Source organism: Numida meleagris, chromosome 1 (genome assembly GCF_002078875.1).
Source record: "Numida meleagris isolate 19003 breed g44 Domestic line chromosome 1, NumMel1.0, whole genome shotgun sequence".
Lineage (NCBI taxonomy): Eukaryota > Metazoa > Chordata > Aves > Galliformes > Numididae > Numida > Numida meleagris.
The window spans coordinates 48,412,253-48,434,149 of record NC_034409.1 but is presented as its reverse complement, the minus strand read 5'-3'; the positions used below and the strand labels follow the sequence as shown (position 1 = coordinate 48,434,149).

The 21,897-nt window shown below is 39.3% G+C and overlaps 1 protein-coding gene across 1 annotated transcript in view; it reads left to right on the top strand.

Moving 5' to 3' along the window:
* Window positions 11,302-21,897, top strand: part of NUP205 (nucleoporin 205) — a 48,669-nt gene continuing 38,073 nt past the window's right edge. Inside the window, exons 1-8 of the mRNA XM_021412577.1 lie at window positions 11,302-11,474; window positions 14,467-14,609; window positions 15,586-15,757; window positions 16,714-16,858; window positions 17,762-17,921; window positions 19,040-19,268; window positions 19,430-19,594; window positions 20,337-20,512. Of these exons, the coding sequence (XP_021268252.1) occupies window positions 11,447-11,474; window positions 14,467-14,609; window positions 15,586-15,757; window positions 16,714-16,858; window positions 17,762-17,921; window positions 19,040-19,268; window positions 19,430-19,594; window positions 20,337-20,512 (1,218 nt within the window). The 5' untranslated portion in view covers window positions 11,302-11,446. The remainder of the gene's footprint in view (window positions 11,475-14,466; window positions 14,610-15,585; window positions 15,758-16,713; window positions 16,859-17,761; window positions 17,922-19,039; window positions 19,269-19,429; window positions 19,595-20,336; window positions 20,513-21,897) is intronic.

The window sequence follows — 21,897 nt, the reverse complement described above, 5'->3', positions numbered from 1 at the left end:
GTGCAGGACTGCAATCTAATACAGGATGTGATAGCAGGATTTCCCTCTGCAGCGTTTTCAAGCTCATCATCTATCTGGATTTCAAAAAGCATTTTTGTAACCTCCGACCTTTGTATTTCAGTGTAGCGCTTTGAAAAATACCTTAGCTCTACATCTCCCCATATGAAGTGACATCATTTGACAGCTATTGTAAATCCCATAACTACTGGGGGTTCAGTGGTGATTTGTATGAATCTTTTCCAACTCACCCAATTCTGGGCATTTGGAAGGGAAAATCCTGGAGGTCCTGCTCACATCTTTCGTGCTCTTGTAGTCCAACCAGTAGTTGCTTTCTGGTGGCACTGGTCCCTCTCTCAGGAATGCTTCTCTCTTGCATTCAGTTCGACAAATCGTGGTACTTGAGGCATGTCATAGAATTGGGTATGGATATGCTACACGCAACCCATGGTACAGTATCAGGGGAAGAAAAGAGGCTGTGCTCTGGAGTGTGCAAATTTGGCTGGCGGGGCTGGAATTGCAAAGGAAGTCATCAGCATTCAGCTAGATTTAATCCAGATGATCTCGTAACAGAAGAGGGCACTCAGGGGCCAGACAGCAAATAAACCATATCATGTTATGCAATGAGGGAAAATCATTGAGAGAATGGACAGAATCCTTGTCTGAGCTCAATGCAGCTTATAGCTGGTAAGCCTGGGTTTCATTCATGCAAAACGAAAGCCCAGTCACTTTAAAACAATCCCTGAGAATGCACGCGAGACAACTCATCTAAAGCATTTGAAGTAACATCGCTGTGTAGACAGGACTTCATTATGCTACTTGTTATTGTTTTCAGTGAGTCCTCACCTGCTCTTTAAAGTTTGGCATACATTATGAGGGAAAACTATTGCTCATTATTGTTGTATTCCTTAATTGCTTTCTATATTAGTGTGTTCAAAGGAATGTATTTTTTTTCTCTTCTGCCCTTCTCTGCCTGCATCCAGCAGCACTCAGCATTTTCTACAGAGCTCAGAATTGCTTGCATTCTTATAAAAATGCCTCAGCCATATGGGATTTGCTGAGAGTAAATTCAAAAGTGCATGACTTGGGAAAATGCAATACTTTATACTGTGTATTGATTCCATAGTCACGATATAAACACAGAGTGTTAGTAAAAAGAAATTCCTCAGTCTTTTGCAGCACTCGAGTCCACGTTCTGCACAGGCCGGGAGTGGCAGGAGCTCTCCTGTCAAGGAGTACGATGTTGCACTAAGGGGCAGGGGTGAAATTCTGTGCTTGTAAATATATTGCACCAGCCAAGCTCTAGCTGCAACCTTGCAGTTTTCCAGGCAGCTCTGCTTCCTTTAGCCAAAGGAATGTGAGCAACTGCAGCTAATTTTATGCTATATAAATAACGCTGATAGAGAGACAAGCCTGAGATTAGGTAGGTAAGATAGCCAAAATAATACATTAAATAGGAAAGTTGAAGCATTTGTTAATCAGAAATATGAGTATGTTCCTTAAGGAGCTGCAGGAACCTGACTTTAATGATGACAAATGAGAGATCCCAGAATAATAAGATCAGTCTTGCATATAGGCAGAGCCACAGCTGAGACTCTGTGTGACATAGATGTGCTTGTTGTACAGAGAAATCGGGCCCTTATATTCTGGTAGAGAACATTTACTCTTCTTAACAGCCTGCACTTGACGTGCTGACGGAGTGAAGGCTGTGCTGTGTGCCTGGTGTTAGTCTGCTCGTCTCCTTCTGCTCTACCTCCCCTTGAGCATCTCTCTTCTGGTGACACAGCAGGGCTGGACCAAGAGCCACTGAGAGCAGGGACCATCTTCTGCACAGATGCCATCAGCACTTCCACTGTTAATGTCTTATGTCACTCTTGTGTGAAGCTTGTTTTATGCAATCTCACTCTTTGGTGGGCCTTAGGACATACTGCACAGTTGTTGGGTTGATGTGGGCAGAAGGAAGGATATGCTGAAATTTTTGTTTTAGTCCATTCCTAGCAGCATTTCTTCTAAGAAATTAACAATGTAGTGTCTAAAAGCCACAACTTCAAAAACTTTCAGATGTTTCTGTTTGTGCATGATCCCATGAAAGTATTGTTTTCCACAACAGGTGAACATTGGCAACTTTTCTTGAGGACAGTGAAAACTCAGCTCCTCTGATAGATGAGTTTCCATTCTGCAGTTTCCTGCACAGGATTTCCACACTTAATATCAGACCTTCACTGTGGAAAGCATTGGTACACTATTACGCATGATACAAAAAGAGGTAGGCACCCACCAGATTCTACCAAATGTATCCAGAGATTTCCATGTTTAATCTCATCGACATATTATGTTGCAATGGATTTTACAAAGACTTCAGGGTATAGCTATGACTAAGCAAGAACAGTGTGTAACAAAAAGTCTGCTGAGAGGAAAAAGCAGGGAATTTGCTGTAGAGCAAGATGCACAGAGTGATGTGTAAGAGGAGGCTTTGCTATAGGTTACCTGCACATAGGCAGCTTTGTTGCCTTCCAGAGGTATCCATTCAGCTTACCCGTGGGTAGGTGCTTTCCTCACCCTCCTGCACAGAACCAGCAGAGTAAGAGCATCAAGAGCCGGTGGGCAGCCTGCTGCTTCCCACTTTGGTAATGAGACTTTGCCAAAATTAGGGACATGAGGGAAGTGAGCTGCTACTTGCTTTCTTCTTTAGTCCTCTTTGCAGATAGGAATCTAGACACTGGACTTTCTTCCTTCTGAGTAATATATACCTTTCCTCATTCTTCTGAGCAGTTTATACCTTGACTCACTGCTGTCTTACTTCAAAGGTGCAGGAATCAGAGTGAGATCTCTCACACCTCACTAGAATGAAGTCGTATCTTCTCACCTCAGGACGGGTGAACAGTATGTCGTCTCAGCAGAGATCCTAACAAAGATGAGCAAGTTAACGTTTCATCTTCAAGATCTAGTTAAAATCCAAGCTTCTTGTCTCAGTTTAGTAAGAGAAAACACCAATGTGGATTTCATTTTAAAATAGTTGAATAGGTACAGTATCAATTTATCGAGGTAAAATTATTTTCATGAAAAGTCAGAGAGTAGAAACAATGCAGGTCTCAAAATCTGCTAAAGTAAAACTGCTAAAAGACTAACAATGGCTCTGTTGTACTCCTATACAAAAGCAAACTTGATGGCCTAATTGAGTTTTATTAAGCACTGCTTTCTAATTGTTGATGTGACTGAACAATCAAACTGTAAAAGGCACTTGGCTAATATTTTGAGTAGTTTAAATCCTTATGAAAACTTGGTTATGACACAGCATCCACGTTTAAATGGTACCTTTCATCTCAGATAACTGAGGAATTAGGAGGATAAATAGAGCCGCCTTAGGTTTTCATGACTTGTCTGTCTCTTTTATAGGCCTTTACAGTTTAGTAGCTCTGTGTGTCATGAAGCAAACAGTTCATGAGAGAAGTCTCCAAGAAATTCAACACGCACAGGTTCAAAAGGATGGCTGCTTTAAGCCCTCTTTGAAGCTTTCATACCTGTGAAATTCAAGCAGGATTTAAATAAAAGCTCTAAAAGTGAGCCCTGGCAGCACAGTCTGCAGAGAGCTTGTGGCTGCAGAAGAGCGGACTGGAAGCAAGACTGCCTGTAAGGTTTGTAAGTCTGAGTTTGGTTAGCTTGTTCGTGTTACCACATGCAACAAAAGGCAACCAGAAAGGTGATTCCTCCTGTCCCACCACAGCAGTGCTTGTGCTGGCCGGCTCTGGCAGGCAAGCTTCCTCCAGCCACAACCTGGTTGAGAAGGATGTTGGCAGAAGCATCGTGCAAGAACATACATCACACTCAGTGACACTTGCTCTGTGTGGTGGCAGAACCTACTAATTTGTCTCCTTTTAGTTCCCCCCTTAATTTTATATATCTACGATTAATACTCTTCCCTAATTTTCTCCAAGTCTGTGTTTGCACTGTATTTAAAGAGATAAGGAGGTAAGTTTTTATATGAACAAGGAGTCCTAGCAATAAAGAAAGCTGTTATATCCTGAGGGAGACTAATTCCTCAAAAAGTCCTTTTTCTGGGGTAATGCATGAAAGCCAGACTTGGAGTTGGATCCTTTTCATGGAGCTATGAATAAAGAGAAAAGAAAGAACATTCAGACAAGAGATCAGTCTACTGAGAGTGCTGAGGCTATATGACTCACTGAATTATCTGAGTAGGTAAAAAAAACCGAAGTATTAAAAGAGTGGTTTAGATCAATACAAATAAAACCCCAATTTTGTACTTGCTGAGATCAGGAAAAAAAAAAGATGGGAATATAGATTAGCTTGGTTTAAAGACTTAGAAGGAAAAAAAGGTTATAGCTGGTCAGGTTCACAGACCTGGTGGAAGAGGTGTCCCCTTTCACGCATGGCTCAGGCTTTCAAGAACTCTCCAAAGTAGTAGGAATTTAGGTTATATTTCTTCATTATTTAGGCAGAAAGGGAATTAGTATTTGAGTTTCACATGCCCAGAGCTCCTGTTCAGGTAAAAAGAGATGCTTTGGATTGTGCTTTTCTCACTAATTTTGGCTGAAGCAGATGCTTTTTCCCAAAAGAATTACAGACTGAAGCAGACTGCATGAGAAATATTCTTTACCTAGCGGTCAGGTTTCTCATTTGAATGGTGGAATTATCTCTAAGCCCCCCTGACAGGTTCCAGTTCCATATCCAGTGAAAGTTCAATTATTTTTGCAAAATGAAGTGGCACTAAGACAGATTGAGAGTGTACATGGCCAAAGTTGCCTCCAACCTTTATGGGAGATAGGGAATACGTATTAAACTGAGGAGGAAGACACAGTAAGCCTCTCACAGTCTGAACAAATGATCTCAACTCCTCCAGTGAAAGGGAGACATTAATTCTTCGTATAACGCTAGCTGGCTCTTACTGCAAAATTGATACTCAAATTTCTCTGAAGTTCTGGAAAATTACTTTGATGCACATTTGCCATCTGCCAAGATAAAACAATGTTAAACTAAGCCACCCAAAATGCGCATTCAAATCTTCATTAGAAATAAGGCCACCTCATTTTCAGGTGTTTTACACAGCTTAGTGTCCTTGTGTAGTTACATTCTAAATACACCTACAAGCAAACTTTTTCTTGGTGTCTTAGAATGGGTATGTACCTCAAGCTTCTCTTGGGCTGGACTTTACCGCAACTTCTTGTCTCTCCAGACAGACTATGCATTAAATAAGAGAGTGTGATGCATAAAAAAAAACGAATGACGTTGTTAATAGCAAGATGCCTAGGAATGCAGCCCAATGACACATTTGGAGTGTTATTTCCAAGCAAATATTGATTGCCGTTTGTAAAGAGATAGCACTAGATGCAAAGGTATCCTGAGATCATAACCACAATTTACTGCTGTCTACTGAATGAGAACTAGTATGAACCCTTATGCGGATACCAACCGTAATGATGAATGTGGGTCACTATATTTTTTTCTGCATGTTCTTGACCTTTGGATTTCTGTTCCTCAAATCAGTATTTCTTGAATGTATGCTTTCAATAGGTCATTAACTGTGGAGTGAACTATTCACCTAAGTATGCTTTGTTATCCATTATAATTCCACAAAAGTTAATTTACCACATTAGTAGTTTGGACTTGCAGGAAGACATGAAGGATTACCATTCTACCATGTTGGACACCTACAGACACAAAATTAACTCTAAGGATTTTGTCTTCTCCATTGGTTAGGTCTCATTTTATTTAAGAGTTCAGATTAGCTGACAAGGTGTTTTTCAGCACTACATTTCAAAGACAGAAGCTTAGCTTTGTCTGATTTAGAACAGGAATGTTCTTGACTGATAAGGGAAATTCATTTTGACTATCTGACACCATCTAGAAGAAAGGTATGAAAGTTATATGTGCCAAGAAGCTTGGAAAACCTGCACATAAGATAAAGGTTTTCCACTATTATACTATTAAGCACTCAAGCAACTGAATGAGCATAAGCCATAAACTCCAGCCTTGATTACTCAAGCATGTAATATAGTTCGGTGCTTCACCGTCTAAGGTGTCACCTTGGTAGGAGTTATTGAACATGTGGTCTCAACAATTGCCCTATTAAATGTGAACAGCTAACATTGCTTCTCATTATCCTTCTGCAGCAGAGTCATAACCAAATAAGGCAGGAGGAGACTTTTAACAGATTGGTGACTTTTAGTGAAATAATTTGACAACACAGCCAATTAACACAGTTGCCCATTCCAAAAATTTGATTTGCTCTGTCCATGTCCTTCAGATTCTTGCAGCTGAAGATAATTTTTCCTGATCCTCAGAAAACTTCAACAAACCAAAAATGGACTGGAGCTAAAAGCAAATCTTTTCTTACGTAGCCTATTTGAAAGAGACCCCTGTATGAACAGGCAATCTCAGAGCACCAAGACATGGAAGTACTTTAGTAACTGAGTGCCTGAAGTGTGCAAGACAAATTCTACACACATTTTTAGTGTGGAGGAGCTTATCATCTTGTACTCAGAGAACTCCAAAGGAGTAGATGGCACTAGGAAAATAATGAATGGTACTATAATTTATGAGGCAAATTTATGTTGCAATAGAGGAAGCATTTTGAGATGCCATTTTTCCTGAGTCTCACGGGTTCCCATATCAAATTAACTCAGTTTGTAGGCATGAAGTCCTGATTTTTTCCAATTTAGCTCAGATTATGACTGTCAAGATGCTTTCTCTCCCATCTCCCGTATCATTGCCGCTTGAAAAAACCCTGTGCTTTACAGTATTAGCACAGACATTTTTGTGCAACCTTTCACACCTTCAGTCTCGCCAGTGACCTCATTACACTTCTGTGCTTTACATCTATTTCAGCACAGCCATTCTCTGATGAGAATCCAACAGTTAAGTGTGTAAGTCAGCCTGCAGGGTACAAGGTGCCTTGGAAATAGCTCAATGTGCATTTCAGAACAAAGTCTGAAATTGTGAGGCTGGCGACTAGCAAAAACATCAACCATCTGTAAATCTGAAACAGAAATCACTGAACAGAATGAATATCAATAAGGCAGTTGATGTGCCAACATTTCTACTTACTATATTAAATAGCTCCACATTACTTCATTTTTCTCTCATTTTCCCTGTTGTATGTTTCTCTACCTCTTGTTGTCGGTTACTAACTGTTACAACACTACAGTAATCATATCTCCTACGCTAGTAACTGGCTCATTCCCTTCAGAACCTAAATGAAGGAATTATAAAAAACAAACAAGCAAAAAAAAGCCATGAAGGCAAACACTATTTTTAATTCTGGGAGAGAGAAGAATAGCAAAAAGTTAATTGCCAAAACAGTTCATGAGATATTACACAGCCAAGAACAGTGTTTTTCATTTTACCTGAGCTCAAACAGGGATCATAAATACCCATTTGCTGAGCAGGGAAATTACTGACGGCATTTACCAGGGCATTCATTTATGACCAGATGCCTACAGTCAATAATTGTTGTAATTGACATAGGAAGGACAGCACTTGCCATTGTTCTGCTCCCTTTTCTTCACTCCCAGATCCTGAGGAAGGTATTCATATAACTTTGAGAACATTTAGCTCTTTGTTGTCTTGGACTAGATAAACCACTTTTCCAAGCTAGCAACAACCTCACACAGTTTCTCCGATGAGCTTAGATACCATGGTGACAGTAGAAATATCTAGGATGAAAGACAGAGAAATTAGAAAGTAATTTTTTTGAGAATCACTGCAGGCAAAGGTCTCACACTTTTCTTCTAAGATTTGATGCTGAGCTAATTATCTTGATGTATAAAACACAGCTTTTTGCAACAAAGACAGGATTCTAGCCAGCTAAGTTTTCAGGAAAATTATCCTGCATGGCAAGAGAAGTCAAGGATTTTACTCCGCTAATATAACCCAAAAATGCATTCTTTTTTCAGATAGGGCCAGGCTAAAGATCCAGTTGATCAGCATTCCAGGCTACTGTGAAATGTTATATCCATTTTTACAGATGAGTAAGCTGAGATGCACAGTGTTAGCATCAGTCAAAATAAAAGCTCAAAGAAGTTTTATAGTCTGATCAGTAGCCAGAAATGCTTCTGACTTTTTGGAGAAAAAGGCATATTTCAGAAGGTGAACACTGGTCTATATGTAAAAATACTTTTACAAGGCATCTTTTTCAGCTACAATGCGTTTTATATCGTGCAGGATGTGATCACAACAATATTTAAGATTAATGGTAGGAGATTAAGGATGGTCTCTCGGGCATTAGAAAGAACTGTATATTACTAATAATTGTTCTTCCTAATCATAATATGATGCAAACAAAGTAAATTGTATCATCATTACTATCTTTTATTTTGGTATGTGATTTGGCTATGAAAAACAATGAGTAGATCTAGTATTAATATTACCTTTATTACATCACAAAACAAAGATGAAGTTTCCATTGTGCAGCTCATTTTAATTCTTATTAGTAGTTATTTCTAACTCCAGAAAATAACATATTTTATACAAGATCTCACGTGGCACAAGCAGAATTCAGTACCCTACAGGCAATGTGGGGACCTCCTTTCCCTGGAATCCTGAGGAGTTAATGTCCATCGTAGATATTTAGTGTCAGCTTGCCTTTGATATTTTGCAGATTTCCATCCTCTAATTAAGGATGAAGGAAGCATGCGTCCCTCGCTGAACCCAGCTGTCTTGGAGGAGAACTTGCTGAGAGCTATTGTTAGGAAGAGGAATGAGGTAGTCTTTTCCTTTAGTGACTTGGTAAAAATAGTCTACCGTGCCAGCAAGTGATCATGGTAAACAATAAGATCCTAAATTAAAGAACAGCCAATAAAGCAAGAAAAAGCAAAGAATTACCATGCATGAACTTGCCTACTCATCAAAGTGTGGATGAATGCTGCTATGCTGATGTAAATATGTGTAGAATGTACTGTATGGTTCACCTAGATGCATCTCTCTATCCATACTAGGTACTATACTGTCACAACTATTTTGTATTAAAAAAAAAATAATCACATTGCCAACAGAGAATGAAGGGAGCTGCAGCTAACTGTGGTATTTTTCTTCTGAAGTTCAAGTGCCCAACAGCCTGCCCCATGCCATCCTCTCTTTTCATGGTGTTTTTTCTTCATGTTGCTATGTTACTGTTGGCCACTTGGCAAAGATCAGGAAAGAATTATCTGGAAATTTGAAGTATTAAATCTGCAGTGGTTTGTCAGGATTTTTTCTCCAACAGAGATGAAAAAAAAAGTGCATGCAATCTGGCCGCATCCGAATGCCAAAAGAAATATGACAGCTCTTAATGCCTGGAAAAGGCTTTTAAAAAATATATATTAAAAATTAATTTATTTATTTCTCTTTTTGGGTCTTGTTTCTTAAGAAAATGAGTCTTAGGAAATCACTCTGTCTGCCCATTTTTTTTCAGTAGCTTTTGAACTTGTTGTGATCCCTGAACCATTTCCAACATAATATGATCAGGGGCTAACGGGCTCAAAAGTTTATGTCCTCACAAGCTTTGTGTAAATCAGGGAATATGGAAAAAGATGAAAATCAGGGCCTCTGCAGCTGGAAAGTCTGAAACAAATCCTCAAGTATTCGTTAGGTTTGCCATGGCCAGGTGATCAGCACATGACTGTGAATTTATCCTAATACCTGCCCCCTCCTTCTCTCACAGCCACAAGTCTTGGGGTGGCACATGTGTACTGTAAGAGCAGGGAGATGGCTTTGCAGTGATGAGTGTAAAAAGAGAAGGTGCAAAAACACTGTACACAGGCTGCATTAGTTCTCCTGTTTGTGGAGTAATTTAGCTTTTCTACTTTTACCTCTCGCTTAGCACTGAGTTTTTTTTCCTAGAACAAAATAAATAATTCATCACCAATCTTATGATAGATCTGCACAGTCTCATGGCTAAGACAAGGAAAAATGGAAATATCAAGGAGATATAAGCCCTTTGACCAAATGAATAAATGAGGTCCAATGAAATCTGTGAGAAGCTATTCTTGACAAGACGGACTTTTTATTTTATTATTTTTTTCTTCTCTCTCTCTTCTCTCCAGAAACTTTCTCTGGTTTTGGTCTCTTTCCTATAGCTATCTCGCCAATTCACTCTCACCCCAGGACCACTACTTTCTCTATAGTGCCCCCTCTGCCATCCAATTATATTGAAGCAAATTTATTTATTTTGCCAGTTTCCCATGAGTCTAGTTTGTTGGACGCTCTTTTGCAACTGGCAAAATACTGTTTTAATAAAGAGGAGAAACTATTGACACTAAAAACGAATACATAGTTTTGATGGATTCTTTTATCTTAATGGTAATACAAGAGAGAATTTCTGAATGAGATAATTACTGCTGGGATGGAGGACAGTAACTTGACTTCAGATGGGCAACACTTCTAAGATAGTAACACTCACTCTTTAGCTCCAGCAACGTGTATAAATGTTCTTTCTTTCCTTTACTTCTGGTAGTTTTTTCTTATACTTAAGAGTTTAAAGGCATATTTCTTCATGGTATAACCCCTATCAAGGTCCTTTTCTTATACAAAATTATAAACCTTAGTTTAGCATAGAAGACCAAGAAATATATCGCTTTCAGATGTCCCACACTTGCTAGCAAAGTTGATCAGAAAACATAGTTTACTAGTTTTAAGTGGATCGTCGTTTTAATTGTATTTTAAACAAGGATCATCTGCCATACAACATTTACAAATAATTTATTTTTATAAAGACTTAAGTTTGCAAACATAGAAACAAACAGAAATCACTCTAATTTTGAGGGGGGAAAAAAACGTACATTTTTTTCTTGAAGGGAATGTTCTAATAAATTTACACCCTGCTGCAGAATCTGACTTCAGGCATTCTTTGATATGGGTGAGACATGAAAGATTCCCTTTAGGATGGTAAGAATCCCCATTCTTGAATGAGGAAATGAATGAAATAAGAGTGACTTCATTATTTACATTATACGAACGAATACGGAAACGCAGAACCTCAGCGCGCGATGGAGCTCCGCTTGTCCCGGCATCCCACCTCCTTGTGCCGCCCTGCAGTCGCGGCGGTGGAAAGGCGTTAACACAAACAGCACCACGCACCTCGGCACCACGCAGGCAGCGCTCTCTGTGTGGCGGACGGAGCCGCACCGCCCCGCGCCCTCGGCCGTCGCCTTCCCTGCCCACAGCGGGCAGACGGCCACGGCGCGCCTACAACTCCCGTCAGGCCCCGCCGCATGGCACAGGCCCCGCCGCAAGGCGGCCTTGGGCTGCCGATATCCAGGCCTGAAGCGCCCCTCGTTGACCCTCCCGAGTTCCGAGGCGGGAGCGGGGTTCGGCTGCGGGACCTCGCCCCGTCCGGCAGTGAGGCGAGCGGAGCGGAGCGGCGCTGCCCCTGTCCCCGGAGGCGCTGCGGCGGGCAGCCCCGCTCCCCGTGGGCCTTCCTCGGGTGCGGCGCCGGCCCGCGCCTCCTCTCGCCAAGATGGCGGCGCCGTTGGCGGTAAATTCGGGTAAGAGGAACTCGCGCGGCCCCTCCTCTCCCTTCTGGGCGGCGGCGCCGAGCGCGGCTTTGCCCGGCGAGCGGCCGCGTTCTGCCCACCCCTAGCCGGCCGGGAGGGAACAGCGGGGCAGCCGGATCTCGGGACCGCCGGGCGTGGGGAGGGAGGGCTCCGTGCAGGCCTGGACCCGGCGGTCAGGGTGCGGAGGGTCCGAGCTGCCGCTCTGTTCGGGGTGGACTGTGGTAACTCGGTGCATCTGTATTGTGCTCTTAATAGCACATGTAATAAAATGCAACATAAAAAAAAAAAAAAGCAGCAAACAAACCAAACGACGGTAACAACGACAAACAAACCAAAATCTATGTCTGAGTGGCGCTGTGTGGAGCCGGAAATTGGACTTGGTGATCCTAATGGGTCCCTTCTAGCTCAGGATGTTCTGTGATTTTTTTTTGTCACCCGGTGCAGCACCTACCCCCTGCCCACCTGAAGCAGGGCCAGCTTGGTGCAGTGGCCCAAGGCCTTATCCAAACTAGCTTTAGGCATCTCTTCCCTCATGGTAATTTTATTCCATGACAGCTCGTTCTTCTGCTGCTATATCTCTGACTCTGTTTTCTGTGTCCAGTGCCACTAGGTAGTTGAAGACAACAAACCCCCATTCCCTCTTTAGCCTTTTATTTTTAAGACCAAACAAGGTCAGTTCTTTCAGCCTTCTCATTCATTATGTTCTCTGCCTGCCTGCTTCATTGTCTTGCTTGCTCTGGGAAGCCCAAAACTTGACACAGTTTCACTTCTGTGCACTGCTGGCTGCCATTCTGTTAATGCTGCTCAGTGTGCATAGGCTGCCCTTTCTGTGAGAGTGTTCAGCTTCTTGTCTGCAAGGACACACAGGTGCTTTTTTCTAAAGTTGATTTCCCCAGCCTGCATTGCTGCATAGTTATTCTCTCTCAGGTGCAGGACTTTGCATTTGCTAGTCTTGGACTGGGTTAAAATGGAGAGCAGAGATGTTCTGAAAAGCAGTTGTGACTATGACTAGGATGTGGGCATGGACAAAAGGTGATGTTTGTCGTAGTGAGGTAGGTAATAAAGCTGTCCGATTTTAAAAGCTCAGCTCCTACACCCAGCAAGGAATAAACTTACATAGAAGGTGCCTTGATCTAAGTGAAACAATTACACTCCCTGCCCCACCTCAGAAAATGTTAATAAAACAGAGTCTTCATCTGAGGGTGGAGGAAGGGTGATTATTCCTACAACTCCCCAGAATCAGAACAGTGACTTTGTTAAGGTGAAAATGATAGTCATTCAAGTGGGACTAGAGTTCCTTGCTATGTAATTTATACAACAAATTCTTTAGCCTTGCAGGTAAAAGAAAAATAGATGAAGAAGGTGGAAACTTATGCACAAAAGACAAGATAAAAATTAAGCCAGATGTAGCACTAGAGCTAATGGAGATTTTGTCTTAGATTATAATATGTTGTTTGTGAGGACAGACCTACCAGGGACGAGTCTATAGCTTCACATAAAGTTCAGGCATAAGCATCAGCTACTGTTGTCAAAAGAAGCTGCCCAGCCTGCCCTTGCATACCCTGGTAGAATGGGCAGTCCATCTAAAACTGGAGTAACAGTAATAATGTAAGTGGTAAAAGTTAGCATGGTCACTAAAAGAAGCCAAAGGATCCAGCTGATTTCCATCCCAGTTGCTTGTTCCTTTCTCTGCAAATCTTTGTGCTTGTATGGTTCATGCCTGTCACAGAGCAAATTGGATTATAGATGTGATCGTGCTCTTAGCAGTGGCTTGTGTGTAGAATCTGAAACTTCCATGATTACAGATGATCCTTAGCAAGGGAAACATTTTGGTACTTCTTGTAATGTGGGCCTTATAATCTTGAGTGTTCTTCTTTTCTCACTTTTTTTTTTTAATGGGATGTTAATACTTGGTGGCGGTTGTCACTTTACACAGTAATACTGCCAGGAGTCTGGGGAATAGGTTGGCATACTATTTTCATGAGACCTGAGGCAAATGGGGAAAATTCTAGGGTAATCTTCATACTGCAGACTTTGGTTTGTGAATGATGCTACTTCTAGTGAGTACTGACAGCTGTAGTACTGAATTGAGGTTTGGAGTATGCAAAGGAAACTTCTTTTTCAGTACTGAGGCGGAGGAGAGATTCTGGAATAGGCTCAGACTTGACTTAAATTTGTGCTTGCTAGCTTCCAGAAATAACCTAGTCTCTTCTCAATGTACTGAGGTAATTATTTGTGCTGATCTGTCTACTTCTATTAAAGGAAATTTATATCTTTAAGAAACTAATGCAGAATGATAGCAGCAAATGTGTCATGAATTCAAAGTACTATTTTTTTTTTAAATTAGAGTAAGAAGGATGAACGTATGAAAGTGTCTTTAGGTTTATGATTTTTATAATTTTTATAACATTGCCTTTACACTTGTGGTTTTGGTTTCTAATATATATTTTATTCTGCATAGTCTGATGATGCATTACATTCTGATAGCACAATTGTTCATTCATAGTCCCTCTTACTGGGTGTTTCGTTGTTTTGGTCATTCTGCCAAAAACAGAAAGCAGGAAGCCTGCCTTGCTGAATTTCATTCAGTTTCAGGGTCTGCTGCTCAGTTTGTAGTTATTCTTTAATCTTACTGAAGTGGGTGGAATTTCATTGGTATGTAAGGACACGGGGTGATGACTTTTAGCCCCAAAACTTACCTGCTCGCATCATCTTTTCTGTTTCCCTAAATCTCTAAATCAGTTAGGTTTTATATTAGATGACTGTTGTTTTGCGTGCCGTAAAAAGGGAAAATATGTTTTGCTCGGTGTGCGTAACAATCCATACTGCCAAGCTGGGACTGTCACTAAAAAAAGGCTATTGAAAATACTATATGAAGAATTCTTTTTTCTTTTTCCTATTTCATATGCATTTTTTTTGTTTCATTTCTTTCTATTTTTAAAAATTTCTATTTTTATTTATTTCTCTGTATTTTTTCTTTTAGCTGCCAGCTTGTGGGGTCCATATAAGGACATATGGCAGACTGTAATGAATGCCATTTGGAAAAGGCAGCCTGAAGCTATTCATCGCCTCGACCAGGTTTTAAAGAAACACAGATCTGACTTCATTTCTCTCTTCAGAAATCCGGTACTGGACTAATGCTCTTGCAGAATGTTTTGGAGAATTGATGATTTACTGTGTTTTGTATTGTTGGATTGCATACTATTTTGGCACTGACTATAGCTTTTATTCTACATTTTTACAATACGCAACACAAATGTCTTACAGAAATCTTCTGTTGTACGAAGAGAAATAGCTTGAAAAATACGTGTTATTTTGCTTCTTGTAGAGGATAATTGTATCTGTAACATTTTTTCCTCTGATTACTTGAATGTTTTGAAAGGAATAGTAAGAGTATCTGGTGATCCGTTGGTTCAGTGTTCCTTTTTCCCGAGTATTCCTGTTTGTCTGAAATGAAGCATAAAACTATTTCTTCTGGCTTTGGTCCATGCTGGTGCTTCAGTTAGTTAGATAAATGAGCCCACAGAACAGGTAAACATGTGAGTTTACGAAATATGGAATATAAATTGTTCAGAGTGTGAAGTGATTTGGCTAATGGATCATAAGGCAATAACTATAAATGTGTCCTGTTGTTACTTCTGAAGTAGCGTGTGGCTTTATGAGATGGGTAGATCAGAAAATTTAGCAGTGAGGTATAGAGATTTGTCAGCGTATTTGAGTGTCTGAGTTTAATAGAAAAAATAATGATGTAGAAAATAGTGATTTGGAGAAATGCAGCGGTTCTGATCAACATTCCTGATACCTTTCCTTGAACTGATACCAATTTCTGTAGAGAATTTTATCAAAATTTAATTTCCAGCTCCATCTGGATTATATAATACTGTTTTTGATGCATTCCCGCAACAAGACCATTGCTGTGCAAGCATAAAGTATTTTTAGGATGCCTTTACTATCTTTGTGTTTAGAAATGCTGCCTTTGTTTTTAAGATGACAATCTAACCTGTCAGAACTGTATTTGTGAGAAAGGGATTAATGTGTAAAGCTTCGTTTGGTTTTTCATCTTGCCATTTTGAATAACTTCCGATGCCTGTTTCTCTTCCAGCCAAAGAATGTTCAGCAGCATGAGAAAATTCAGAAAGCAAGTACAGAAGGGGTTGCTATCCAAGGTCAGCAGGGAACCAGGCTTTTGCCAGAACAGCTCATCAGAGAAGCCTTTATCCTCAGTGACCTCTTTGATATCGGAGAGTTGGCAGCTGTTGAGCTTCTTCTAGCTGGTGAGAAGGGAAAACATTTAAGAGCTGGAGAAATGCAGCTTAAATAGAGCCTCCTTTTTATGTTAAGTGTATGCTTAACATGAATGCATGATTTGGTCAAGGCCCGAGTTTCCTAACATCTAGAATATTCTTAAAACAAACTCCACTACCCACTGTCATTTAATATAAAGGCAGTGTTCTGAACCTTTATGTTTATGTCTCATGCAGATTTTGCAAAAGGGAGTAATTTGATTTCTTAAAATGATTTATTTCTCTATCACTGAATTTAAAAATAGTTTAAAAATAATTTAAATATTTTAAAAATAGACATTGGTTCTGCAAATTATGTATTAGTTACATATTAATATGTAGCTGTATTTAGCTATAATCTAATAAATGGTTAGTAAGAGATGTATTCTGGAAAGTGACAAGTGCCTTCCACATAGAAATTTGATTTCAATGTTATTAAAATATAATATCTTAGATACCATTATTAGCTACTGTTCATCATTAACTTTTTTCAAATTCATAAAGAAATGACTTTCTAGTTTGTCACCTTTGGAAAGACACCTTGAAGCGAGTCTCAATTTCTATTTGGAACTTGTATTTTTGATGTAAATTCAGACAAAAAATTTCATTTTGAACAAAGGAGAAATATTTTTCTGATAATTAGCTTGAACCGGTTATTAAGACAGGCAGATATTGCAAATACCGTTTGACCTCGGTTATTCATGGACTTGCACTTCTCCTCGTAAGTTTGTGGAAGTTTTAATAGTTGAATATGAGTTTTAATATCACCCCAAATATCTGTAATTTCTTGGAAATGCCTGAAACAAATCAAAGTGATGGTAAGGAGTAAGGATGGTTGCTTTGAATACTATGTGTATATTTCAGTTAGAAATATAACAATATAAAGCTATTATCAAAATATGCATGCTCAAATGTCATTAGATGTTCTGTGCGTTTTCACTCAATAGGAGAACACCAGCAACCTCATTTTCCTGGCCTTACAAGAGGTCTCGTGGCTGTGCTGTTGTACTGGGATGGAAAAAGATGCATAGCCAATTCACTGCGAACTCTCATCCAGTCACGCCAAGGCAAGACGTGGACATTGGAACTCAGGTCTGTATTAGGGTTAGCTACTTTTAAAGCTTTTAGGACTGTTTAGACTTGAGGGAATGCAATTATTCTCAGGTTTGTCTTACTCATAACCTAATGCTATTGCTTTTTGCTTTCCTGCCTAAACGTAATATTCTCTGTCTTAGTAGTACGTTTAGCAGATTATGAGGATATCCATTTTATTTTCACTTCTTTCATACTGCTTCAGCTCTCAGCAGTGTTTTGCTTCATACACCCTCCCAGTCAGTGCTGTTCAAACCAGTGATGATTACTCAGTATTTGAGAGACTGAGTTTCTGCCTGTGTTCTGACTTCCCACATCCCACAAAGCAGAGAATTGTGCTCCGGCTTCTACTTAAAATGGATGCAGTGTCTACTGGCAAGCATAATGTTTTTTTTTACTAAAAACATTACGCACTGCTTAGTTCCAGCGCACTGTGATTGCCTAAATACAGAAAGACTAAAAGATGTGTTATGGCATAAATTAAATTCTGTAACTTAAAAGAAAGTATTGCTTTAAAACGGATTCTACTGCTTCAGTACGATATCTATAATTGGACAATTGCATTTACTAATGAGAAAGAGGCTCTGAGCTTATGAAGTATGTACATCTTTTATATAATACTTTTGCCTTTTGATAGAAATCTGAAGCTACCTAATCCATGCTGTCTTCTCATACTCCATGTTCTTGAACCTAGTTACCTACAGACTTTGTATCCATTGAGCATGTTTTGAGAGAGCACTGCTTACTGATCACTGACGTATATTTAATTATTTTATATATATAATGTAGGTGTACATTTTATGTCAGCTAGCATATGCACTTGACGGGATTCATTATTTTAGAATTCCTCTGTGACTGAGAATAATAAGATTAATTGTTAAATTTATATTCTCTCTGTTATAGTCAAGAGCTAGTGTCCATGACAACACGCTTTACAGATGACCTAATGGAGCAGGGTTTGACTCAGAAAATCCTCACACTTGTGTCTCAAATTGATTTAAACAATGAATTTGATAAACTCCAGAGAGAGCGAGGATTGGGCAGTGAGAAACATCGCAAAGAGGTAAAGAGGGGACTGGGTGCAATTATTCTTCCAAATCACTGCACAGGACAAAATGCAGTCAGATCATGAAGAGATACAGATGGATTTTTGTTTTTCTCCCTACTTTCTGGTTTCTTTTCTCTGCCTTTGGAAGCTAGGTTCCTGGTTGAGACACAAAAGTAACTACTCTGCATTTTACACTATATCACTGTGCAATCAGGATTACTACCTGCATTTCTGTTTCTGTGTTGCTCCTTTATATTAGGACACACGTTATCTTTTCTGAAGGAAAGGAATTCAGGGCTGTATAGAAGTAAACATAATATTTACATGTAGTGCAATTTTTTTTTTTTTTGCTATTGTATTCTAAAGAGTGTATATTTAATCATCTGCTTTCATCACCACCATTACCACCGCCATAAATAAAAACAGTAGAATAGAATAAAAAATAGAAAACTAAAATGCACAGATGATTAGAACAGAATGAAACCAAGTCTAGTCAGGCAAATAATGCATTTTTTTAATTATCCACTTGTGTTAATATGATCAGAAGCATCTTGAATTGTAAACAGTAAAAACTGCTTGAAAACCAGTTCTCATTTTTGTACTCCTTGGAATCAGTTGAGACTGTGACTTGCTGTACAGTGTGTTTGCAACGGGAAGATTTTAAATGTTTAAGCATTTTAACTCCTGAACTTTCTGATACGTGATGTATCTAAAAATTATTCTGTGGTGTAATCAGCTAATTCATTTTCTGCCAGATAACCAGTTTTACATTTTTGCTATTTATCTAGAAACTACGCAAAGAATATCCTTCTAGTTTTCTGTATGTATTACATTTATAGCTGCAAAAATTCTGTGTAGATTCACATCTTCTGACCTTGACTGTCATGCTGGTTTGCATATTGTCATACTCAGAGATAACCATGTCACACCTCACGTGTAATGGCAGGAAATATGAAGGCATTTAACAAGAAAAAAATGTGCCTTTTGTTGTTCAGCGAGGGAAAAAAAAATCAGCGTTTTCTCTTGCTGTTTTTAGAGTTGTTTTTAACTTATTCTGGTCATCATAATTGACTAAGAAAGACAAACTGAATGCGTTGCTGGTACATTTACATACCCTTATTTCTTTTAAAAAGGTTTCTGACCTCATCAAAGAGTGCCGACAGTCCTTGGCTGAAAGTCTCTTTGTCTGGACCTGCCAGTCACCGCTGAGTAAGGATGACACTCTAATCCTCATAAGTTACTTGGAGAAAGTAACAGTAGAAGCTGATGGCTCATTGGACGGTGTCAACTTGTCTCTTCTCATGGCGCTCCTCTACTGCTTCGATGTCAGCTTTCTGGAGCAAGGCACAGAGGACCGTGAAGGTAATGCTGACAGATTTCCTTCTCAGGAAGGTTATGCTGTGCAGACGGATACGTTATTTAGACAGTTTTGTTTGTTGATAACAAATTGGTAGAATTTTGCATGTTTGTTTTCACGTTCACGGGGTGATGGTGTTGCATTTGTGGCTTTGTTTTTCTTTAAGATCTGATGCACCGGCTCCCTCTACTAGCAGAAAGACAGTACATAGCAACAATTCACACTCGTCTTCAGGAGTCTCAGCCTTGGAAACTACCAGGCCTGCAAGCGACTGTTAGATTAGCCTGGGCACTGGCGTTACGAGGAATATCCCAATTATCTGATGTGACAGGTAAATTACCCCAAAGTGCAGCTGTTGCACTTCAATATTCTGAGCTTGCAAGTCAAACTATGTTCCCTTCTTGAAGCACTGGCATTTACTTTCATGATAAAGCTACTGTTGACACTGCTTCAAAGCTTTCTCAGTACGTGAGTTTGGTTGTTGAGAATTAAATTGCTCTGGTAAGTACACAAGTTTAGAAATAATTAGTCATTAGACATTAATATTGTATCTAAGTAAGGTGTTTTAATACACTGAAAAATGTGAAAAATTGCATCTTACCTGCTTTAATATAACTTGAATGCTTAAATTAAAAATAGATTCATGTTTATGGCTTTTTGTCTCTGGAGATATAAAACCTCTGTATCTTAAGAGGACAAATCTCTTTTTTTTCCTGTACTTCACAAGCTTTCCATGCTCCCTCTTAAGTCAGAATTGAGTCTACTACGGAATATTTGTTAAAGAAAATGTAATCATTGTAATTAATGTTGAATTATGGTTGGTTCGTGCTTCTTAGTTCACAGCCTTAGAATTGATCAGGTAAATGGATTATGCTGTTTATCTTACTTAAAGAAGAAAGCTGAGACTATCACCCTACATTAACTTGTCTTTTCTAGTCTGGGCTTTTCCTATATAGTGGAAAAAAACTTAGCGGATAGTCAGATAGGTGTTCTGAAATACGTTAGTTTGTTAACAGATAGTTCTAATTGATTTTTTCCCTCTTTTGTAATTTATTTTTTTTTTAACTGCTCAGCTCTTGCAGAATTCACAGAGGCAGATGAAGCAATGGCAGAGCTGGCGGTTGCTGATAATGTCTTTCTGTTCCTGACGGAATCAGTTGTGGGATCTGAAAATTTCTACCAGGAGGAATTTTACATTCGCAAGATTCATAACCTTGTCACAGACTTCCTTGCGCTCATGCCAATGAAAGTAAGTTTTTTTTTTTTCTGCAAATAGCAGTTCTTGAGAAACGTGGACGTGTCTTCTATATTACTATAACTGGGGCAGATAATGTGGAGAATCTGCTCTCAGCCTTGAGGTCCTGCAGTTCAAAACTCTTGTGGAATCCATAACATGTGGGATTTGTTTTCCACAGTGAAGCATTTTAAAAATCATGTTTTATTTCGGTGCAAAGAAAGTTGTTGTGGTGGTAGTGGTTTTGTTTTGTTTTAAATGCTCAGAATTTTAATGAATTCTGGGGTTGTTGGCCAATATATGTGTTTTTTGTCTTTTTTTTTTTCCTCTTTCAATACAGGCAGTGGTGTAACCTAAAAGAACAGTCTGTTTTTGTCCTTCATAGTTTATTTCATTCTTTTACTGATGAACTTTTGCATGTTTAAGGGGAAGGATTCTGCCATTTCTTTCAGTACCATCAGTTGTTGGTAGAAGAGCTAGAACAGAAATGCTGTGAAAGTGGTTTAAAAAAGTGTGAAGCAATTACAACAGCTTTATTTGTGTAAGACCTTGTATCTGGGCATGGAAAATTAAAATGCTATGAAAATACTTTTATTTAATTGATAGAAGCTTTATTTTGTGACCTTCATTGTGTTGAGCTGTAATTGGAGTTGCAAATAATTACTTCTTTCAATGTGGAAAAAAAGAAGGATTTTAAAATACATTTTGTTCATTATAAACTGGCAGAAGAAGAACAGTATTGGCAGGAAAACATTGTTTGAGCCTTAAGAATCTCTGAGGGCACATGATCATGCTGGAGATGATAGCTTTTATCTTTAATCCTGATTTATAATCTGTTGGTTTTACATGTCGTTTTCTGAAGCTGTCGGTTTAACCCACAGAATATCCATAGAACAAATATAATGTCATTTCAAACAAGTTCTTGTTGGTAACTCTAGCAGTATACTTCTGCTGCAGTGGCTGCCTGCATACAAAACTTACTGCGTTGTAACAGACTACGGACTTTCTCTGAAGGCTGCCTGCAGTGGAGTCTTCTGTAATGCAGAAGCAGTAGCCCTTAGGAATATTTTAAATATATGAGCAGTATGTGAGGTGTATTTTATGAAAGTTCCTTGAACAATCAAATACACTTGGAACTTTTTAATGAGGTTTTTATTTTTTTATGAGGTAGTTCTGAAGATAGTGCTGCTTCACCAAAGATTACATGTATTACTGTAAGTATAACAAATTTTGTGAAAGAGATATAGACAGATTATTTGAATGAAGGTGGAAAAGCTGGAGACTGACTCAGGCTCAAGTTGCTGACTTCCTAGATGCACAGCTGACCCTGTTTCCTGTATCCCACAGAGCTGCATGAAAACCCCAAGGCAGTTTGTTGGTCTGTTGTTCCATCTCTCTTT